The sequence below is a fragment of the Lithobates pipiens genome, unplaced genomic scaffold (genome assembly GCF_037356315.1).
Source record: "Lithobates pipiens isolate NorthernLeopardFrog02 unplaced genomic scaffold, aLitPip1_a1.2 Scaffold_8, whole genome shotgun sequence".
NCBI classification, from domain to species: Eukaryota; Metazoa; Chordata; class Amphibia; order Anura; family Ranidae; genus Lithobates; species Lithobates pipiens.
This window is the reverse complement of record NW_027507903.1, coordinates 209568041-209592356: the sequence shown is the minus strand read 5'-3', so window position 1 is coordinate 209592356 and position 24316 is coordinate 209568041. Positions and strand designations below refer to the sequence as shown.

The 24316-nt window shown below is 42.4% G+C and overlaps 1 protein-coding gene across 1 annotated transcript; it reads left to right on the top strand.

Annotated features, from left to right (window-relative positions):
* The first annotated feature begins 1489 nt into the window (after positions 1-1489).
* On the top strand, positions 1490-18010 carry CAV2 (caveolin 2). The gene is made up of 3 exons (XM_077472566.1): positions 1490-1717; positions 3546-3733; positions 16286-18010. The coding sequence occupies exons 1-3, from the start codon at positions 1571-1573 to the stop codon at positions 16434-16436; spliced, it is 486 nt and encodes a 161-aa protein (XP_077328692.1). The 5' UTR covers positions 1490-1570; the 3' UTR covers positions 16437-18010.
* Positions 18011-24316: the final 6306 nt, after the last annotated feature.

Genomic DNA, 24316 nt, shown 5'->3' with positions numbered 1-24316 from the left:
CTCAGTTTTCGAGGTCTTGGCAATCTTATTATAGCCTAGGCCATCTTTATATCTTTATGTAGAGCAACAATTCTTTTCAAATCCTCAGAGAGTTCTTTGTCTTGAGGTGCCATGTTAAACTTCTAGTGACCAGTATGAGAGTGAGAGAGATAACACCAAATTTAACACACCTGCTCTCCATTCACACCTGAGACCTTGTAACACTAAAGAGCCACATGACCCCGGGGAGGGGAGGGAAAATGGCTAATTGGGCCCAATTTGGACATTTTCACTTAGGGGTGTACTCACTTTTGTTGGACATTAATGACTGTGCGTTGAGTTATTTTGAGGGGACAGCAAATTTACACTGTTATACAAGCTGTACACTCTACTACTACTACCACTGCTTTACATTGTAGCAAAGTGTAATTTCTTCAGTGTTGTCACATGAAAAGATATAATAAAATATTTACAAAAATGTGAGGGGTATGCTGATACTGTAGATCAGAGGCATAACTAGAATCTTCAGGGCCCCAGTGCAAGAAACCATGAAGGGCTTCCACTAGGGGCATTGCTAGGTCTACAAAATATCCCGGGCTAGAGTGCATAGCAGTGTAGCAAGTAAAGAAAATCCTACGCTTGAACGGGGATACACATGTATACAATATACATGTGTGTGTGTGTATGTTTATATATATATATATATATATATAAATTGCCACATATCTGAGTGCGGATTCCCCTACTTTACATCAGGGTCCCCAGAGATCCCCTACTTACATCAGGGTCCCCAGAGAGCCTCCCCTTACATCAGGGACCCCAGAGAGCCCCCCTTACATCAGGATCCCCAGAGCCCCTTCATTGTATCAGGGTCCCCAGAGAGCCTCCACTTACATTAGGGTCCCCAGAGAGTCTCACCTTACACCAGGGTCCCCAGAGAGCTTCCCCTTACATCAGGGTCCCCAAATAACTCCTACTTACATCAGGGTCCCCAGAGAGTCCCTCCTTACATCATGGTCCCCAGAGAGTCCCTCCTTACATCATGGTCCCCAGAGAGTCCCTCCTTACATCAGGGTCCCCAGATACCCCTCCTTACATTAGGGTCCCCAGAGAGTCCCTCCTTACATCAGAGTCCCCAGAGAGCCCCACTTACATCCAGGACCCCAGAGAGCCCCTCCTTACATCTCGGTCCCCAGAGAGCACCCTCCCCACCATATATCAGAATCTCCAGAGAGCCCCCCCCCCCACCACACACATATCTCAGGGTCTCCAGAGAGCACCCTCCCCCCATATATCTGGGTCTCCATTGAGACCCCCCCCCCCCCCCATATTTCAGGGTCTCCAGAGAGCACCCTCTTACATCGGGGTTCCCACTGTATATTCTAGGACAGGATAGATTGAGGGAATGTGTGCTTTATTGGTAGACGGATTCCCCCGGCCGGCAGGTGTATGTCCGCCCCCTCTATGAAGAAGAGGAAGCTGTTCTGGTGACTCCAGTGAGCAGAGCCCCCTCCACTCAGAGTCTCCTCTCCGGCTGGGCGTGTCCCTACACTGCGCTCCTCTCCGCTCCGCTCACTCCTCTCCATACACCATGGGCTTGGAGAAGGAGAAAGCCGATGCTCGGATCTTCATGGATGAAGATGACTTCAACCGATCAGATATGCCGATGCTGACCGAGAAGACCTATGAGATCAACCAGCACGACCGGGACCCCAACGACCTCAACAGTCACCTAAAGGTAAGGGGGGTCCGGGGACTGAGTACACTGTCAGCACTCCATCACATCCATGTACACTCACATCACCAAACCTACTCTACAATAGTGTCATAGCTGCTCTGCTGCTACTCCTACTTCTCTTCCCAAAACCCCAATACCTGTGTAATCATGAGTTTAGTTTACTAGGTCAGCTGCTACTTGTAGTATTTGTATGAGTGACTACAGTATTGTAGTGGCTGGTGCTCTGGTCTGCTGCTACTGTAGCTCAATTGCCCAAAACTGCAATGCTTGTATATTAGTTGGATCTCAGTTCTGCTGTTTATAGTTCAGTTATCCAAGGCTGAAACACTGGTTGAGTCTCCGTTCTGCTGCTACTTGTAGTTCTCTTCCAAAAACTCCAATTCGTGTGTATTCATTGGGTCTCAGTTCTGCTGGTGCTTGTAGTTCAGTGGCTCACAACTAAGATTCTTCTGCAATAGTTAGTTTCAGTTCTTCTTGAAGTTCAGTTATCAAAGGCTGAAATAGGTGTGTAATAGTTGAGCCTCGGTTCTGCTGCTACTTGTAGTCCTTTTCTCTAAACTGTAATACTTGTGTATAAATTTTGTCATATTTTTGATGGTAGTTCAGTTGCCCACAACTAAGATTCTTCTGCAGTAGGTGTGTCTCAGTTCTGCCATTTGTAGTTCAGGTTCCAAGGCTGTAATAGTTGAGTGTCAGTTCTGCTGCTATTTGTAGTCCTCTTGCCCAAACCTACAGTGCCTATGTATTCGTTGGGTGCCAGTTCTGCTGTATTTGTAGCTTAGTTATGCAAGGTTCTAATACATGTGCATTAGTTGGGTCTCAGTTCTGCTGCTCTTATTGGATCAGCATTCCAAGACTTCATACATTTAATTCTGCTTCTACTTGTAGTTCAGTTCCCCAGGGTTGCAATGACCGTGTAATAGGGAGTCCCAGTCCTGCTCCTACTTGTAGTTCAGCTTCCCAGGGATGCAATACCTATGTAATAGTTGGGTCTTCAATTTGCTGCTACTTGTAGTTCAGTTCCCCAGGACTGCAATGACTGTGTAATAGGGAGTCCCAGTTCTGCTGCTACTTGTAGTTCAGTTCCCCAGGACTGCAATGACTGTGTAATAGGGAGTCCCAGTTCTGCTCCTACTTGTAGTTCAGCTTCCCAGGGATGCAATACCTATGTAATAGTTGGGTCTTCAATTTGCTGCTACTTGTTGTTCTGTTACCCGAGACTAAAACACATGTATTATTCATGTCTCAGTTCTGCTGCTACCTATAGTAAAGTTGACAAGGCAGGCAATGCTTGTATATTAGTTGGGTCTCAGTTCTGCTGCTACTTGAAGTTCAGTTGCCCAATACTACAAGTCTTGTGTGCTATTCAGGTCTCAGTTCTGCTGCTACTTGTAGTTCAGTTACCTAAGACTGCACAGCTTGTACAATAGTTCCAGAATAACTAGTTATTGTTACAGAACAGCTCGATTGTGGAGCAGAGATATACTTACCTAATCCTCTGAGCACAAGACTGGTCCATGCTGCTCCTTCACCCCCTGCACTATAGCAGTCTTGCGAATGGACTGTTCCTGATGCCATCATGCCAATAGACTGGCTCTGGACGTGAGGACATCAGGAACAGCCCACTGCTGGATGTGGGGAGCGCAGTTTTCCGGAGGATCGAAGCATCAGGTAAGTACAGCTTTTCCTTGCATCGCTGGACAAAACAAGCAGTTAATGCAGTGTGGGCACAGCCCCTCTGCATGGGAAAATCCAAATTTTGTCTGGAGTTCTTCTTTAAGTCTCAGCTCAGCTAATAATAATTGCTGTCTGTTTTTGTGTTTTCCAGCTCGGCTTTGAGGATGTGATCGCAGAGCCGGAAACCACTCACAGCTTCGATAAGGTGTGGATCTGCAGCACTGGACTCTATGAAATCAGTAAATACCTCATCTACAAGGTGCTCACCCTGCTCCTGGCCATCCCACTGGCCTTTATCATAGGACTGCTCTTCGCCATCCTCAGCTGCCTGCACATCTGGTAATTCTGCTATATTCTTTATATAATTGTATTTTAAATTGCAGCATTGCTCTGCTTGGAAATTTTCTTATCCGAAATGTACGTATTTATTATAGAAAGTGTAGTTCACAATTTATCAGCACTGCCCAGATGTGCCCACACACACCTGGACCTATAAAAGTCATGCAGTAGTGGTATTCTGTGTGATCCAATCCCATTGAAGGTACAGAAATACACTTTAAACATGTTTAATATATTTATACAGCCTGAATGAATATATTCAAGTAACAGTCTACATCAGGGCTGTTCAAACTCTCTTAAAAAAAGGGCCAGTTTACTGTCCGTGAGACTTTAGTGGGCTGGACTGTGGCCAGTGAGAGTAGAAAATGTCCCAGGGTTGGTGGTCAGTGGGAGTAAAAAAATTAAAATGCGCCTATGGACAGTAAGTGGAATAGTGCCCCATCGTTGATGTCACTGGGAGAAATGTGCCTCGTGGTTGGTGTCAGTGGAAATAGTAGTGCTCCATCGTTGAAGTCAGTGGTAGAAAATGTGCCTCGTGGTTGGTGTCAGTGGAAGTAGTGCCTCTTCATTGATTTCAGTAGGAGAAATGGACACCCATTGTTGTTGCCAGTGGAAAGAGTAGTGCTCCATCGTTGAAGTCAGTGGGAGAAATGTTGTCTCGTGGTTGGTGTCAGTGGAAGTAGTGCCCCTTCATTGATTTCAGTAGGAGAAATGGACACCCATTGTTGTTTCCAGTGGAAAGAGTAGTGCCCTATCGTGATGTCAGTGGGAGAAATGGTGCCTCGTGGTTGGTGTCAGTGGAAGGAGTAGTGCATATTCATTGATTTCAGTAGGAGGAATGGACACCCATTGTTGGTGTAGTAGAAAGAGTAGTGCCCCATCATTGATGTCAGTGGGAGAAATGATGCCTCGTGGTTGGTGTCAGTGGAAGGAGTAGTGCCCTATCGTGATGTCAGTGGGAGAAATGGTGCCTCGTGGTTGGTGTCAGTGGAAGGAGTAGTGCATCTTCATTGATTTCAGTAGGAGGAATGGACACCCATTGTTGGTGTAGTAGAAAGAGTAGTGCCCCATCATTGATGTCAGTGGGAGAAATGATGCCTCGTGGTTGGTGTCAGTGGAAGGAGTAGTGCCCCTTGATTGATTTAAGTAGGATTAATGGCGCCCCATTGTTGGTGTCAGTAGAAGGAATAGTGCCTTGTATCAGTTGGAGTAACAGTGCCTCAAGGGCCGGAAGAAGGCAAGCAAAGGACCACATCCGGCCCCTGGGTCACAGTTTGGAGACTACTTGTCTACATGAACATTTAATGCCATATTCACATGGCCAGTTACCTGTGGCCACCAGATTTCAGCGGCAAGAATAAGTAGATTCTTGCAGCTGGAATGACCTGGGAATGCGATTAGCAGCAGCTGCTCAGCCTATTTAAACTAATAGCAGGCTGACAGTGGCCGCTGCTATTCGCATGTAGCTGCGCACAGAGCAGATAACTGTGGTTAGGGATGGATGTCCAAGCCTGGATGCAGTCAGCTGGGTCCAGGCGTGGACTTCTGTTCCTAACTGCTGCTATCCAGTCTCTGCAAACATATCCGGACTACATGCAAACAGCAGCTGTCAGACCGTCATTCATTTAAATAGGCCAGGCAGCTGCTAATCGCATGCTCTGGTCACTCCAGCCACCAGAATTCGCAGATTCTTGCCATTGGAATTCAGTGGCTGCAGGTAACCAGCTACAAGAAAGTGGCCTAAATGTAATACATAGAGCTTTCACTACAGAGTAATGCATGCTTTACTAAAGTTAGAATGTATTTAAACCCCAAAAGGACAATACATTGTAGTTTACCAGTCCTTAGATGAGGTGCATGTACATGTAATCTTGCAACAATTCCTGTTCCTACGTGGCTACACTCACCCCTCCACTGTATCTTTGGAAGAGGCCATGGTAACCACCCAGCCTGGATCTCAAACATGTCTGCATCTCTGCTACAAGCATGGTGTCTCATGGGAGTAGTACAGAAGAAAAATTAGGTTATTTTTGTTTTTTATGTTCATAGGCAGTGACAGGGACTCTGCGTTTCTAGATCAGGTGTCTGTATTAGCTAAAAAAAAACGAATGCAACCATCATATCAAAGCTGCAATACATTACGTCTTTCTATTTTGTCTTTAGTTATCCTTTAAATGGTCTTAGAGGGCCAACATTTGTGTCACTTTGAAATGAATTACTACTTACAAAATGCCTCTACCAGAAAGGTACAATGGGAGTTGGCTTGTGGCAGCAATTCATAGCGGCTCTGTTGCAAAAATAAATTCAAATAAAAGATTGTCAATCAAAAAGGAAACTAAATTATTACCTTTCCTCCTGCCCATACAATCAAAAACCATTCCAATGAAGGGAAATGCAGAAACTGAAACTGGAGTGACGGTCTCCTGTATCGATCGCTTATATACTTTGGGGGGGGGGGGGGGGTTTCTTAAATGGATCTGTGTTTAGTGGCCCAGAAAAGGGAAAGCCTTTATTCTGGCATTAACAGTATTTTTGCGACAGGGTACCTTTAGGTCAACATTTGCAACATTTGCCAATTAAAGCTACTGTGGTCAGTGAGAGGTAGTCTTTGAGTACATGGACCCTAAAATTAGATGTAGTCATGGGACAGACTACTTATGCCGCATACAGACGATCGTAATTTCCGACAACAAATGTTCGATGGGAGCTTGTTGTTGGAAATTCCGATTGTGTGTATGCTCCATCGGACATTTGCTGTTGGAAATTTCCAACAACAACTGTTTGAGAGCAGGTTCTCAAATTTTCAGACGACAAGACTCGGAAATTCTGAGCGTGTGCACACAATTCTGACGCACAAAAGTCCACGCATGCTCGGAATCAAGCAGAAGAGCTGCACTGGCTATTGAACTTAATTTTTCTCGGCTCGTCGTACATGTTGTACATCACCTCATTCTTGACCTTCGGAATTTCCGACAACATTTATGTAAAGGTGTGTATGCAAGACAAGTTTGAGCCAACATCCGTTGGAAAAAAAATCCACGGTTTGGTTGTCGGAAATTCCGATTGTCTGTACGCAGCATAAGGATCTCATTTGATCTCATTTGAGCTCTGCAGCTTTATATGTTAATGCCGTAAGGAGAGTGATGGGAGGTACATAAGGGGCGCTAATCTACACTGCCAGTGCTTAGGGGTTTCACTACAATGTACAAACATGCACAGCACATTTAAACATTATAGCAGACTTACCAGCCAAAGCATTTCCTTTTGGTGGTGTGATGACCACAATCTTCCTTATCATTCCATGGCTGCTAACCTCTTTATCTAGCTATATCCATCTTGCTTGGCTTGACCAGGATGATTTAACTCATATGCACATGCGCAGGGCCATAGATAAGGGGGTGCTACCAGTCCTCCCGTATGGGGCCCGGGTCAGCAGGGGGACCCAGGCAGCATGGTGAATCAGATATGAGCAGACAGGGTGATTGGTACGGCAGGGGAGCAATTACCGGAACCAATCCCCTGTATGGCTCTCTCTGCAGCAGCTGAAAGATAGCTTCTTCTCCTACCCCTCCTTTTGGCTTTCAGCTGCTGCAGAGAGAGCCATAGAAAGGATTGTTTCTAATAATTCCCCCCTCCCCCGCCACACCAATCACCCGGCCTGTGCACCATACTTTCCCCCTACTGCCCAGGCCCCCCTGTGTGCCCACCTGCCCTCTGCAGAGCTGCTGGCTTCCCTTCTCTTCTTCCCACTGGCAGCAGCCAGCACACAATAGAATTTTTTAAGATTGAAAGTGGGGGAAGGGCTAGGTAAATATGTCATATTTACTAGTCCCCTCCTTTCCTGAATGAACAAAATAAGTGATTGGTACCGATCACTCACTGCATTAATTCATAGCTGAAGCATTGGCTGTACGGGTCCCTTGTCAGGTTGTCTGTATGGGGCCCATGTCCAGTTGTCTGTATGGGGCCCTGTGGTTTTCAAAAAGCAGCCCTGCACATGCATGCGGGAAGTAATTCATTCTGTACCAAGGCATGTTGAGAATGTACAATATGCTGTGCAAGCACAGCCCAGTGTACATTTATTAGAAACATTACTGGCAGAAAGGAGAACAGCTTTTACAGAAGAAACATACAGTACACGGTCCCATCTGCAATAAAAGCCTACCTGCCAGCAATGTTTAGGTTTGAAGAATTAAGTTCTACATAAAGTTGAACTTTCAATCCACTTTGAAAGGTGCACACTGGCCAAAAACCATTGACGGCATACTCCAGCCAAATTGAAAAGTAAAATCAGGTTTGTAGTGCTATCTGTGTCCCCATTAGGGGGATTCACCTCTTTCTTTTTGACCTGTTGACCATTGTCACCAGGACTGAAAGTGAGGAAAGATCCAAAATTATAGGTTATCACCAAAACAAGAATGTCTAAGCCCCTGTACACACGGTTGGAGATTTCGACAACCAAATCCGTTGGATTTAGTCCGACGGATCTTGTCCGAAACTGTTGCATACACACGGTCGGACAAAGTTGTCGGAAAATCCGATCTTTCAGAACGTGATGACGTAATTTCGTTACGATGGGACTACGTTCAGGCTAGTAGCCAATAGCTTTGATGTAGGAATTTGGTCTGAGCATGTGTGGCACTTGGTCCGATCGGAATTCTCTACACATGATCGGAGTATGTCCGATCGGAGCATTTTGTCGAAAAATATTTCCGGCAAGTTGGAAAATTTGGTCCGACGGATATTCTGACGGAAACAGTCCGATGCAGACCACACACAGTCGGAATATCTGACAAAACGTCGGAATCTCCGATCGTGTGTACAAGGGCTAAGAGAGGGTTGCCCTCAATGTGGAAATATTTCCTTCTCATCTCCTGTTGGGTCTATGGTACAAGAAGTGAATGGAAATCTCCTAAATGGAGCGCAGATTACAATAAAATAAAAACATCAAAGTTTAGACACACTTTAAGCCTTAAAATGTACACACGGAGTGCAGCCATCAGCTTTTCATTCATCTATTGACGTAGTGTACTAGTCAACATTCCCTTGTGTTGATAATTGTATGATCCTGGAACACGCCTGCTAGTGATGCTGGGGCATCTTATTTGTTACCTGCCACATACAGAGAGCTTCAGTTGTAAGAGGCCTCTTAAAGCTACCAATCAGAGTTAAACCTGTCTTGGAAGTTCCAATTCGATTGGTGACGCAGAAGAGAAAAATATACATAGCTCAGTCTTGAGCATGTACCCTCCTACTGCCCTCCTGACCCTGCAAGGCGGCCTGTATGTGCTCTGGATGCAAGGGATTAAAGTAAACTAAAGGTACTTTCTGATTTTAGTACAGCAGCTGTATGCTGGGATGTATTAGCAGCACACCTGACTAGTTTCATTTGTTGTATGGAATAACTCCATAAATAGGACTTTTCAGTAACTACAAGTGACATACAACAATAAACAACAGGGGCTACCTATATCATTAAGGCCTCATGCACACTGGAAGTTTTTACAGTGCTGTTTTTTTCTGCAGCCAGTAAAATAGCTGGATTGAAGTGAACCATGTACAGTTTTGTGTGACATTGAGATGGGTCCCAGCAACCAGCAACCCACATCTAGTTTAAATGGCTCCCTAAGTAGCAAAGGCCATAGGCAAAGTCTAAGCAAATGGTAAGTCCACCCCATTGGACTATCGGAGCAAGCATACAGTTTCTGGATAAAGCCTGAACAAAGGTGGCTCTGTTCTTTTGGAGAGAAAAACGGCTTGTTAGGGGCAATAGTGTAATGCCCTCTACAGACGGTTGGAAATTCCGACGAAAAAGGTCTGATCATATTGTTGGAAAATCCGATCGTGTGTGGGCTCTATCAGACTTTCCATCGGAAACTCAGACGGAAAAAATTTGAGAGCAGGATCTCAAATTTTCCCACAAAAAAATCTGACTTTTTCCGATCGTTTGTAGAGAATTCCGATTGGACAAAGTGCCACGCATGCTCAGATCAAATTACGAGACCAAAGCTATTGGCTACTAGCCTCAATGTAGTCCCGCAGTAACGAACGAACGTCATCATGTTCCCGAACGATAGGATTTTCCTTTTTCCGACCGTGTGTATGCAACACCAGTTTAGGACAAAATCCGTCGTAAAAAACCCGACAGATTTTGTGGTCGGAAATGTCCGACCATGTGTACAAGGCATAAGAGGTAATAAATACCTGTAAGGCCTCATGCACACGGGGCATTTTCAAAGCCACTCTTAGAGGCATTTAGGGTAGAAAAATAGATCTGATGTAAGGTCTACTTTAACCTCCCTGGTGGTATGATTATGTCAGATTTTTGCATCTCAAAGTGGTACAATTGTTTTGCATAGGACATTTGGCGTTTTATATTGTAGGCCTGTAATCTTTAGCAATAACGCACTTAAATCTGTCCAAACAAGAGTCTAGTAGACATCCCGGGTATGATGAAGTTTGAAACACAAAATCATAAATTATAATATAATAAATAACTATAAATAATTATAAAAAATAATAATATAATGATAATAAAATGAATTTCCCCACATATCACTATCGCTGAATTCTGCAAGTGTTATAATTTACTAACGCTGTTTTCGAGCTGGTCTAAAACCACTTTTGACTTAAAGGGACACTTTTTGGTTGCCATGGACAATTTCCAGTTTCCAGGCAGAAAGAACAGCATATATAATATAAAAATGCATGCAGGGCATTGGGCAAAGGACTGGGGACAAAAAGGATGTGAAATAATTTCATACAGTAATGTAATCTGTAAGATTACCGTGTGCTGTATGTAGTATGAATTTTCATTTTTTTTATTTGCCGCCGGGCTCCGCCCCCCCCCCCCCCCCCCCCATGCGTCGCTGCGCTCGCAGGGAACGGAGCCAGGCAAACAGAGGCATCAGGCGGAGGACACAGCCCATGGACGCAGCAGGGGGGACATCTAAGGATCCTGGGGACAAGGTAAGTACACTGCACCAGGATCCTACAATGCAATCCCAAGTGTGGCTTGGGGTTACCGGTAATGGTACTGAAATTTAACCCTGAGCCACACTCGGGAAAACCGCCGGGGAGGTTAATAGTCTTTACTGATTCTATTTAGACTTTGCAGTTGTCCATAGCAGCCAATATTATTATTCCATACATTGAATATGAAACATAAGGCTTTAAAAAAAAAAAAAAAAGCTTCTGATTGGCTGCTACAGTTAACTAAAGTGATACTAAAGTTTTGTTTTTTTCTTTCTTTAAAAATAACAAACATGTTATATTTACCTGCTCTGTGCAGTTGGCTGTACACAGAGCAGCCCAGATTCTCTTCTTCTCGGGGCCTTCTTCTGTGCTCCTGGCCCCTCCCTCCTGTCGAGTGCCTCCACAGCAAGCAGCTTGCTTTGGGGGCACCTGAGCCGCAGCTTCCTGTGTCCATTCAGACATGGAGCTGCGGCCTGGACCACCCCCTTTGTCTCCTCTATGTCTCACTGACTTTGATTAACAGCAGTGGGAGCCAATGGTGCTTTGCTGCTGTCTCAGTCAATGAGGAGGGAGCGTCCCAGACAGCCAAGTCTCTTGTGGATCGAGATGGGGCTCAGGTGAGTATTAGGGGGGCTGAGGGGGGGCTGCTGCACACAGAAGGTTTTTTATCTTAACGCATAGAATGAATTAAAGTGTTACTAAACCCACAACAGTAAAATCAGTCTGTATATGCAGCATAGCATGCTTGTTATACTCGCTGTGGAACTTAAGGGGTTAATCCTCTGCATTGTGTAAAAAGGCTGTTTTATCCTGTATGCATAGATCCTCCCCCTCCTGCATTGTCTATATGGGGAAAGCCAGCTTACACAGGCAGAGTAGCCGACCTGCACTTACTCAGTTGTGTCTTTTATGCTGGAGAGAACAGTTACTGGTTCTCAGAACTAGCCAGGTCACATGATATTGACATCACACATGTGGGTGTGTATACAGGCTGTAGTGGAAATGGAAATCTCCTCCTACCTGAACTCTCAGCACTGGAGAAACTGTACAGTTTATCACTGACCGTGGTATACAGATCATCCAAAAAGGTACATAGTGCAGTATTTTTATGTAAAAAGATTTATAAGCTGTGGGCACTGTGGGGGGAGTATGAACTATTTTCATATTACTGGGTTTAGTAACACTTTTTAAGATAAAAAAACCTTCTGCCTTTACAACCCCTTTAATCCTCTCCCCCGCTGCTTACAATTACGGAGTTCGGTGTTTGATCCAACGTCACTGTAGATTTCCAGCTTTGGTCTAGCAGAAGTCCTCATGTAGCACATAATTAGCGGTTAGTGGTTTCAGACCCAAGGTAACCGTAGATCTGTGTCAGATACTGCTGACGATCTTATGTATGTATTCCCCTATGAACATACAATTCTGCTCAGAATTTCTGATTTCTTGGTCATTTTTCAGAGAATATGAACGATAACCCAAAAACTTTTCTTTCACTCGTGGTTAGTGTTTGGCTGAAGCCATTTATTATCAATAAACGGTGTTTACTCTTTTTATATCATAATTACAACAGAAACTACCCAAATGACCCTGATCAAAAGTTTACATACCCCAGTTCTTAATACCGTGTATTGGCCCCTTTAACATCAATGACAGAAGTCTTTTCTGGTATTTGTGGATAAGGCTCTTTATCTTCTCAGATGGTAAAGCTGCCCATTCCTCTTGGCAAAAAGCCTCGAGTTCCTATAAATTCTTGGGCTGTCTTGCATGAACTGCACATTTGGGATCTCCCCAGAGTGGCTCAATGATATTTTGGTGAGGAGACTGAGATGGCCACTACAGAGCCTTCACTTTATTATGCTGTAGCCAATGACAGGTCGACTTGGCCTTGTTTTTTGGATCATTGTCATGTTGGAATGTCCAAGTAGGTCCCATGTGCAGCTTCCTGGATGATGAATGCAAATGTTCCTCCAGTATTTTTTGATAACATACTGCACTCACCTTGCCAACAATTTTGACAACATTTTCTGTGCCTTTGTAGCTCACACATCCCCAAAACATCAGCAATCAACCTCCATACCTTTTATCATAGGGCTTGTTGACTCCTCTCCATATGTAGCATTTATGGTTATGGCCAAAAAGCGAAATTTTGGTCTCATCACTCCAATTGACTGTGCCAGAAGGTTTATGGCTTGTCTCTATGCTGTTTGGCGTATTGTAAGCGGGATACTTTGTGGCATTTGCATAGTAATGGCTTTCTTCTGGTGACTCAACCATTCAGCCCATCTTTCTTCAAGTGCCTCCTTGTTGTGCATCTTGAAACAGCCACACCACATGTTTTCAGAGAGTCCTGTATTTCCCTGAAGTTATTTGTGGGTTTTTCTTTGCATCCTGAACAATTTTCTTGGCAGTTGTGGCTGAAATTTTAGTTGGTCTACCTGCCCGTGGTTTGGTTTCAACAGAACCTCTAATTTTTCACTTTTTGATTAGAGTTTGAACACTGCTGATTGGCATTCTAAATTCCTTGGATATCAATCTATATCCCTTTCCTATTTTATACAGTTCAACCACATTTTCCCACAGATCCTTTGACAATTATTTTTTCTTTCCCCATGACTCAGAATCCAGAAACGTCAGTGCAGCTCTGGATGAAATATGCAAGGGTCTGTCAGAGGTCAAGAAACTCATTGACCTTTTATACACACTAACTACAAGCAAACAGATCACAGGGGAGGATGGTTACCTTTGATAGCTATTCAAACCATGTTGTGTCAACTTATTGGCATGTTATCAGGCCAAAATCACCAGGGTATGTAAACTTTTGATAGGGTCATTTGGGCAGTTTCTGTTGTCATTATGATTTAAAAAGAGTAAACACAGTTGATTGATACTAAATTATTTCAGCCAAACGCTAACCATGAGTAAAAGAAATGTGTTATCATTTATATTCTCTGAAAAATGTCCAAGAAATCATAAATTCTGCCAGGGTATGTAAACATATGAGCACAACTGTGCACATGAGCTTTGCATTGACGGGCTCTCCTCCCTCTGCTGTGTTGAATGAAGATTGCTTTCGCCAAACCCTCTCCTCTTTATGTGCCGCCATCTGAGACCACATTAAAAATGTGAGCGGTGTGGTCAGACAGCAGTGGGGGTTGGGGGTGCTGTCCAACCACGCTTCTCGGCAATGGCATGCATTGAAAGAGGACCCTATGGGTTTAAAAAAGGATGTTTAAATTGAAGTGATATTTCTTCTTTAATGTATGAAAACAAAAACTGAATGATGAGCTCACCTTTTCAGGATCACAAGATATATGAATTGCAATATAGAACATATATTCATCAATATGATATAAACTGGAACTTTGGTTTCTCCTGACATGCATAAATAAATGCAAACACTAGTATGAGTCCAAACAAATGATTAGTGAGTATTTGCTTTATTTTTTATCGCTGACCCGCGTTTGAACCTGCGTAAGTCTGGTTATAAAACAACAGATTTCTAATTTATACCCTTGGTTTAGGGAAATATTTCTGTCATTGTACAGGCTGAGGTGAGTAGATTATCTGCGTGTAATGTCAGGTTTGATTTAATGAGCACCAAAGGACAAATGATGATTGTTTATTGCAATATCTTTAAGCGCAACAGATTTATTTGTTTTAAATTATCAAATGCAAGAATTACTACCATATTTGGGAGTTTTGTTTTTTGTCAGTCATGTTACAATAATCTGAAGTTACTGTGAACATTTTAAGACTAACAGGAGGATACACAAAATCTATCTGTCTTAGGGGTGCTGTGATTTCTGCGATCTGCATTTGGATTGCTTTTCAGAGTACATTTAACCCTGTAATGCTACACTAAGCCCTATAGACTTGCATTGGCTAGGTTCGGCAGCATTAACGCCTGCTGAATGCGACATTCCCTTTCGTTTTTGCTATAGCATGTACAGTTATGAGTGACTGGACGCCAGTAGTCAGGCAAGCGGTCAGGGGGGCCTAACTGCCCCGTTTGTGAACAAGGCCTTAAAGTAATTTTAGGTTGAACTTAGTATTCACAATAATGCCCTGTACACACAGTCGGACTTTCCTATGGAAAATGTGTGATTGGATCGTGTTGTCGGAAAATCCAATCGTGTGTGGGCTCCATCTGACTTTTTCAGTCGGAATTTCCGACACACAAAGTTCGAGAGCTTGATCTAATATTTTCCGACAACAAAATCTGATCGTTTCAATTCCGATTGTGTGTAGACAGTTCCGACAGACAAAGTGCCACGCATGCTCAGTATAAATTATGAGACTATTATGAGACTAAAGCTATTGGCTACTGGCCTCTTTATAGTCCCATCATACGTGGTTTACCTCATCTCGTTCTGAACAATCGGATTTTCCGACAACTTTGTGTAAAATTGTTTTAGAAATTTGAGGACACTTTGAACTGGTGAATTGATCTGATCGCCTTTTGGCCCTTTGGCTGAAAATGACAGTTGCTGGTTGGTATTGAGCTTATAAATGTGACCGTTTGTGCAGATATACGGCAAGTTAAGTTACAGAGCGACTGAATCCTTATGACTGCCAGGCAAATTCCAGTTTCAGGAAGGTTTCCTTTAGACTGCCCAGATGTATTTGACACCTCCATTTGTTTGATTTTTGGGGGGAAAATTCTGTGCAGCCTTCCCAAATATTGGTACCATCTTGATAATAGTTTAAAATTATTTTCTTGTATTCCACTAGCCGAACACATCTTGTGTGTCCACATATATGTTTAAAGAAAGTTTGTTCCTTTTTCTAATTATTAATTGATCGAATCGACGTTCTCTTTCAACCTCAGTGATGAAAAAATTTGAAGGAGCAGGATGGAAAAATTTTCTCACACAAACCAATTTTCTTATGTCCCGTGCACACGATCTGATTTTCTGACAACAAATGTTGGATGTGAGCTTGTTGGCTGAAAGTCTGGCCGTGTGTACGCTCCATCGAACATTTGTTGTCGGACTTTCCGCCAAAAAATGTTGGCGAGCAGGTTCTCAAATTTTCCGCCAACAAAACTTTGTTGTCAGACTTTCCGATCGTGTGTATATAAGTCTGATGCACAAAAGTTCACGCATGCTCAGAATCAAGCAGAAGGAGCCGCATTGGCTATTGAACTTCCTTTTTCTTGGCTCGTCGTACGTCTTGTGATGTATTCCCATGATCGTAATTGTTGGACAAAATTTGTGTGACCGCGTATATGCAAGACAAGTTTGAGCCAACACCCTTCGAACAAAAATCCACGGTTTTATTGGCGGAAGGTTCGATCGTGTGTATGGGCATAACAGTGTATGTGGTTTTCACTTGGTAAAGGCCATTCATTCCAAAATGAAATGCTAAAAGCAAACAGAATCTTTCAAATTACATTCAAAATCTGTGACTTTTCCTAAGAATCTTCTTTTGAAATTTTCGATCAGCAGGCAGGCTAAACAAAAAATAATTTAGATACCACCGTGGTATAGAAGTACAATTTTTACATTTATTTTGATATTTGCTTATATTTTTTCCAGACCCTGAAAAAGTATAACTTGTTTCTTGTTTTATTTTCAGGATCGTTATGCCATTTGTGAAGACCTGTCTAATGGTGTTACCATCTGTACAAGCAATATGGAGGGGTGTCACAGACAGCCTCATAGCCCCTTTATTTGCAAGTATGGGGCGGTGTTTTTCATCTGTTAGCTTGCGAGTAGACAACAGCTAGGCTTTTCTGTACAGTTCAGATGTCATGAATATGCCAAATGTCAATTAAAATACTGCTTTGTGCTTCACTAGCCTGCTGAATATGTACTGTTCATGAAATATGGCCCTAACACTTCTATGTGTACATTCCAGTTCTACTTCAGATCCCACTAGAAATATAGGTGCAAGTCTGTCTCACTACCTCCTGATGTTGGGAACATTTACTGCCTGTGAGGTGATATACAAGAGCTTATAAAAAGCAGAAAACCAGACCACATTTCTGAAGAGCTTGCTAATTAATATTTGTTTGTAGATAGCTAAAGCAGAACTGCGCCCAAGTAGTTTTCTACCACAGAGTTTTAGAAGATTAATTTGGTGACCATAATGTCTGGAATTTACCATCACAGTTCTTAAGGATCTGTGAGCCATCTGTACACGTAATGGCTGGGGAAGAGTATTTCTAGCCCTTTTTAAATGTTTTCTTTTCAAGAAATTACAGTTTTACTATATCAAAAGCAAAAAAATACATGTTCTGACTATTTAAGGCCTTTGAACCTTAACCCCCCTTAACTTTCATCAGATGCACATTATCAGATGTAGCAATTTGTAGTTTATCACACTGAGTTTATAAAAAAAGATTCCTCACGCAACCTTTGTTAATAGCCCCCAAAAAATATATATATATACATAAAGCAACCCCTGTTTGGCCTTTGGCTTTTGGAAGGTTTGTAATACAATAAGTGTTTATACAGGTACTGAGCCTATGTTGAGAGGCTGCCCTGAGCTATATTATATACACCCGAAACCCACATATGACTCAATGGTTAAGAGCCATTACCAAGCCAAAATTACACCTAGGTGGACCTCCCAGGGACAACATCTTATACTATTTATTTCATCGATGTATTATTCCTGAAGTCTCTAGCTAAGAAAATTGCCCCCCAAGAAATTACATTTATATGGCTACACCAAGGCTACACTAATTGTTTTGCCAATGGTATTACTTGACCAGAATATATTTGACTGGTTAGAGATAAATATTTGGATGTCTGTCACCCAGATCAGTCCCATATTCTGCCAGTAATGAACGGAACAGACTGCATTCTGGAGCACTGACCCAGATAAGTATGCAGACTACATGTTCTGACATAACTTGCTTCGTGCTAGCTTTGGGTCAGTGACTCCAAAGCATTGAAGCCAGACTACTAGCATTTTGGAAGAAGGCCAGCAATAGAGCCTTCAGGTTTTTTGTTTTTTTTTAACAAAATATGACAAAGTGGAGTTTTGAGATAGTGACACATCATATTTTAATTAGCTGTCACTGGATGTGCATTATATATAAAGCTTTTTACAGATCTATTGAAGTTCGCATTCCTGTATACATGTCTTTAAGGACACAAATGAAGCAGAAGTTACAAATGTATGAGACAATAGTTCTACCGCTTTGTACAACTTTACATTAGCAAGATGGAATCACTTGTTATGTATACTTTGATTGGTCAGACATTAATAAAACATATTTTCTTGTATAATAACGAAATGCACTGAATGCTTGTACATTTTAAATAAATATATTGAAGTATTTTGTTTATATCATTTGAGCATTTTAATTACATTGTTTCTGCACACATTTTGATATGTCAGTAATGTGTTAAGCTGGCCACAATCTAATTGTAAAATGTTATTTTGGATGCATGTATGATAAACTGGTTAAAAAGATCTTTAATAAAAATAAATAAAAAAAAAGTGGTATGGCCAGGAGGGGAAAAAAAGTGCTTTAAAGATGTGTGGCTAGGCTTACAATCTACTTAAAGTGGAAGTAAACCCATCGATTTAAACAGTTAAAAAAAAAAGGCGTGCCGGGAATGCTAACTGCACATTGGCTGTGCTCTCAGCCAAACTATCAAACCATCTAATGGCTGGTGTCATAATGAATCACATGTGCAGCACCATAGCAGTTGAAGATTAAACAGAGGCAAAGATGGCAGCTTCCTTGGCTGAAAACGATAGGGGAGTTTACTTCCACTTTAATACAATGAAAAATGTTTCAGCTCACCAAATCGTTGTTCATACAACTTCATCTACTTGTTATGATTGATTCTATTCTACACATGCATACAAATAGCTATACACATAAATATAGTATATAATATAATCTATATAAGAAATAGTAATCTAACATGTGGCCAGCTTTACCTTTATTATAAGCAGACTAGAAACATATTTGACCATACTATGACCGATGTGGTCACTTTATGGGCCCTTTCACATGAGCCATCCGATCAGGTCCACCTGTCAGTTTTCAGGACCTGATCGGAAGGTCCATGCATTCCTATGGATTGGTGGGTGTAAAGTAGGTTTAGGCAACCTTGGATCTTCAGCTGTGGTGAAACTACAACTTCCATGAGACATTGCAAGAAACTGACAATCACAGGCATGACTCCTAGAGGCATGATGAAGTTTGTAGTCTCACCACAACTGGAGTGCCAAGGTTGCCTGCCTCTGGTGTAAAGGGAAGTAAAAAAATGGAGGAAGACTCAGTTTGGGTGGATCGGCTCCGTTTACAGCCAGCTGCCCATTGAGCAGAGCAGGGTCTGTCCCTATCTGCTCTGCATAAACTGAGCAGACACGCCTGCTCTGCTGATCGGAATCAGCAGATTGGGATATACATCCTTGCACACTGCATGGTTGTAGGGTCCATCCAGCTGTATATAAAGTCTTAAAGATGCTCATACATTGTCATTCATTCTTGCAGATGAGACTATTTTAAGTATAATCTGTCACAGCGAGTCTAACTGTACCTAAATGAGAGCAATTAACACAACTGAGATGGTGGATTCAGCCTGTGGAGTTTTCTCCTGCCATCACTGCCAGTGGCTATAGTCGCAGAAAACCTCCCGCTGTCAGAATAGAAGGTATTCCCCCATCAACACTAAGTGTGTTGATGGAGGAAGCAATACATTTTCTTGGGATGAAGGAAGGAAAATTGCATAATCTATGGCCATCCTAATGCTGCGTACACACGGACGGATTTTCCAACGGAATAGGAGCCTTTTGTCAGAAATTCTGACCATGTGTAGGCTCAATCTGACATTTTCCATCGGAATTTCCGACATACAAAATTTGAGATCTGTATCTCAAATTTTCCGACAACAAAATCTGTTGTCGGAAACTCCAATCGTGTGTACACAATTCCGAAGCACAAAGTTCTACGTATGCTCAGAATCAAGCAGAAGAGCCGCACTGGCTATTGAACTTCAATTTTCTCGGCACGGCATACGTCACCGCGTTCTTGATGTTCGGAATTTCCGACAACATTGTGTGACCGTGCGTATGCAAGACAAGTTTGAGCCAACAACCGTTGGAAAAAATCCCATGGATTTTGTTGTCAGAATGTCCGATCGTGTGTACACGGCATTAGACTAGCACATTTAGATGGATTTGACTAACAAATTAAAGCTCACCTTCCCACTAACACTTTATAAGAAGTTACAGCAAGCAGTTTTCCTCCTTATGAGATAAATGTTTTATATAAATGTATAAAATCTGAAGATGTGCGTTGCAAAATTGGATTTAAACCACAGCAGTGGAAAGATTAAAGGGCAGTTCCAGCCAAACAGCTTAATACACATTTAAATCGTATACAGTATATGGAATCAATTTTATCTTAAAAAAGATCTGCAATGCACATGTTTTTGTGATTCTAGCCCTTCTCTTGGGCTGCATAAAATAAGAAAGGTAAGATTACAATTCTGCACACTGTGAGGCTATTCTTCTCCTTATCTGCACCTACTAGGGAATGTCACCATACTGTTGATTCCCACACTTTTTTTCAGTATGCTTAATTAAGGATCTCCTCCTCTTGCCCATCCACTAATAGAACAGGTACTTTATTTGTTACATTTCTGATCTCAGGTTTATGGTGTACCGATACCCACATTGAGGTGCAACTAACAGTAGGCACCTACAGGTACGCGTACAAGCCTTTCCATGGCTGCCAGATTTCCCCATAATCCCTAAGACACAGATTTCTTTATATGCAAAACAGCTTTAATGTATGATGTAAAGCTCAGGCCTCCTTGCCAATACAGGCCACCTATCTAAGTTATGGACTGGTAATGAGACACAGGACCTAGGAGGGGGCAGTCACAAGCATACAGAAATTGACATTTGTATTTGCATAATAGAGTTGCAAGGATTCCCGGGGCATTCTAAAACCCCTAAGGCACTCTAGAACCCATCAAAAGGCATTCCTATTGACTCTTAGCTGCCTGCATCTATTTCCTGCTGTCAGTTTTTTTTTACCTAAATTATGTGTAAAGGTTCACATTAAATTGGCAAATGGAAACTCAATGAAGGTAGATTTATTCTAATTAACTAAATAAAAAATGGCGAAGGTGGTCACAGTTGCCTGGAGTTGTTTTCAACATTTCCTTGTAGTGCCATAGAAACAGATGCAAACAATTCACGTAATACATTTGTGTAAATACCTGTAACCAATATGGGGGGAACAGACAATGTCACGTTGTTACAGTCTGTCAAACCTTTCATAGTTTGATGTTTGGTGTTTCATAGAAAAGAATACCTAAAGCAAGCACGGACTGATTCTGTCAGAGTCAGGAAAACAGATCATTCACAAAACATGTCACATCTTGGTACCTGGTTTAAAACAATCTTAGAGAATGATTACACAAATTGTGAGACTAGAAGGGTAAAAAAGGTCAACCACAACATGCAGTTTTTTTTCTACTTATTTTTGTGAGGGTCAATCCATTGTTCAGACTCAACAGTAACTACTACAAGGTTCTTCGATTTTATCATTCACTTTTCAGTAAACTTCATAAGATGATCTATACCCCTAGGTACTATATGTCAGCTTCCGAATATGGGCTGGGCAAGGAGAAAACAATTAGGCCAGATCAGTACCAAGCAAGCAACTGTAACATCAAAGGGGTCTGGCGAAGCATAATCAGGTACAAGCTATTCGTCAACATTAGTTAAAGTGGAGTTCCACCCCTAAAAAAAAAAAAAAGCATTACTGTGCATGAAATAATATAAAAAACAAAACATTTGGACATTTTTTTTTTCTCACCTCTTAATGCCTGTTGCTATGTGGTCCCTTGAAATCTTCCTCACCGCGGCTCCTTACGTCACTTCCCTCTGCGCCTCCGCTCGCTACTGCTCCTGGGAGATGTGTGTCATCATTTCCCAGGAGTCAGTGGGAAACGCTGAGGGCTTCATTTGCCATCACAATGGGGCGGGCAACTCCGACGACGCAGCCCGTTGTGAAAACCTGATTAGTTGACGGTGTCCTGTCGAGAAATGCCCCCTGTCAAATAATGCCCCCCCATACTACACATGCGCAACACTTGTGCAGTATGGAGCCGCCAAACATTGTATTCCACTGTTCAGTGGCTCCATGCTATGAAAACAATGAGCATACACAGTACAGGGCAGGCATTATTCGTCAGGGGGCATTTATCATCAGAACAACGGCGCTGCAAAGTGACATAATGCGCGCGCATGAGGTAGGCGAGAGAACGGGCACCGTATTCCAGAAAAGGATGCTTGCGGGCTTCACATACCCACAAGCAAAATGAAAACAACCAGAACACCATGATCAAAGTTCTTTAAACAGATCAAACCGGACATCAGGGGAGTAATTTAAATGCTTGTGAAAGGTTTAAAAAATATATATATAGATTGTAGTTGGAACTCCGCTTTAAGTATGTATGATATGATATAAAGCGGAGCTACAAAGTACGCCACAATAAACAGAGTCAGAAACCTAAAAAAGGGGTCAATAAGCTGAATGATTTTAAGCAAATCTTCAGAGGTAAGAGTAACTTCTACATTACTAAATATGGCCAGCACACCGGAAGTTAAAGACCTCAAATCTTCATTAAGGTCTTGGTTGAAATGAAAGCATATTTTGGACAGAATAATATATAAAAAAACACCACTGGTGTTTTTTTTTTTGTTTTCTTCTGGCCATGTTTGTTATTTGGTTTCTCACAGTATCACTGCTGGCTGTGCAACCTCCTCAAAGCATTAAAGGTGAAGGTGCAGTGTCCAAACACGTCCAAATAAACTCAACAATAGACATCGAGACTGTGGCATCTAGAGCCCTCTTAAAGTAGGTTGACTAATCAGCAGAGAGGAGGATGTACAGCTGTGGGCTTGGACACCAAAACACACCCGAATAAGAGTGAGAGGAGACGATAACTAGAAAGGTACCACAGAGAGATGAGCAGCAAAAGACCATCATCCAAAAGAAATTCTAGACCTAGAAGTACAGAGAAATCTTTCAATATAGTTTTTGAGATCAGGAAGGCCAAACAGTTTGCCTTGTTGGAAATTTCCCCTTACTTTTTGTCAGAGTGAAAACATTATGACTGGACAGGAAGTGTGGTGTGAAATTTTCTCAATGGACCAGTGACAGCAATAAAACCCAACAGGATAGCAGGTTATTTTCTGTTGAGATGTGTTGGGCACAGTATTTGTGAGACTTAGTGGCACCAACAAAATGTATACCCAAAACACCAGGTTGTCACACCACAAAAGTCATTAAAGCGTTTGTTAACCCAAAAAAAAAAAAAAAAATCATATGTTGGTCCCTTAAAGCAGATTAAACAACACAGTGCTTGTGCTGTGTAATCTGTCCCCCTCTAAACTATAAAAAAAACTCCTCAAACCTGTCACTTCCTGTATGCCTTCTCTATACTGACGATAAAAATCATGGCTGCTGAGCCCTGACCACCATGGTCAGAGTACATCCCTCTGTCATATGCTGCCTGCTATCAGCTCTCCTCTCTCCTCCTCACCCCCTCCTTCCCGCCTCTCAGCTCCCTCTCTCTGTCTGTCTCCACTCAGCCCCGCCCACTGCCGCTATTATATAAAAAAAAAACTACAATTGTCACTGCCAGACCCTCTATTAGAGGCTGGAATACCAAGCTGTGTAAAGCATTCTTAAAAAAAGAGAAGAGAAATACCGATTTTCAGCTGTCTTCAGACCAGTCACGTGACTCGCGCCCGCTTTACAGCTATGAGCCAGGGCTTCTGCTGGTGGAGCCGAGCGGCCACGTGATCTCCCTGGTTGATGTCAGAGGGAGATCACGTGAGCGGCCTAAAGACAGCTGAAAATTGGTATTTACACTGCTTGTTTTTAAAAATGCTTTACACGGTGTGCTATGCCAGGCTCTAATAGTGGGTCTGGCATAGACTCAGAAAAGTGTGTTCACAAACCCTTTAACCTCCCTGGCGGTATGATTCATTCTGGTTTTAGGTGCTGAAAGCGGTACAATTATTTTGCATGGAAATTTGGCGTTTTATATTGTAGTAATTCTTAGGAATAACTCTCTTAAATCTGTTCAAACTAGAGTCTAGTAGACATCCCGGGTATGATAAAATTTATAATATAATAAATAATAATAAAAATTATTCAATAATGTAATCAAATCCTGAAAACACTAAAAAAGGGACACTTTCTGGTTGCTATGGACAATCTCCAAATTTCAGGCAGAAAAAACAGTATTTATAATATAAAAGTGCATGCAGTGCACTGCACAGACCACTAGGGACAAAGGGTGTGTGTAATTTTTTTAATACAGTACTGTAATCTGTAAGATTACAGTACTGTGTATGTTTTGTGTCTTTTTACTTTTTTGAATTTGGCGCCGATCTCCGCTCCTGTGCGCCGTATCGTCGCAGGGAACGGAGCTCGGCGCCATTCGGCACTGTGTGAATCAAGTGGAGGACAGCTTGATCACACAGCGCGGAGGACATCGCTGGATCCAGGGGACAAGGTAAGTAACTCTCCCTGTGTCCTCCCTGCATCCAGCGCTGCGATCCCGAGTCTGGCTCGGGGTTACCGCTCGTGGTGCTGAAATCCCAACCCGAGCC

Excerpts from the sequence above, each read along its gene's own strand:
- CAV2 (XM_077472566.1), top strand. The coding sequence starts at position 1,571 with ATGGGCTTGGAGAAGGAGAAAGCCGATGCTCGGATCTTCATGGATGAA. Across the intron at positions 1,718-3,545 it reads ACCTCAACAGTCACCTAAAG|CTCGGCTTTGAGGATGTGAT; the intron begins GTAAGGGGGGTC and ends TGTGTTTTCCAG. Across the intron at positions 3,734-16,285 it reads CTCAGCTGCCTGCACATCTG|GATCGTTATGCCATTTGTGA; the intron begins GTAATTCTGCTA and ends TTTTATTTTCAG.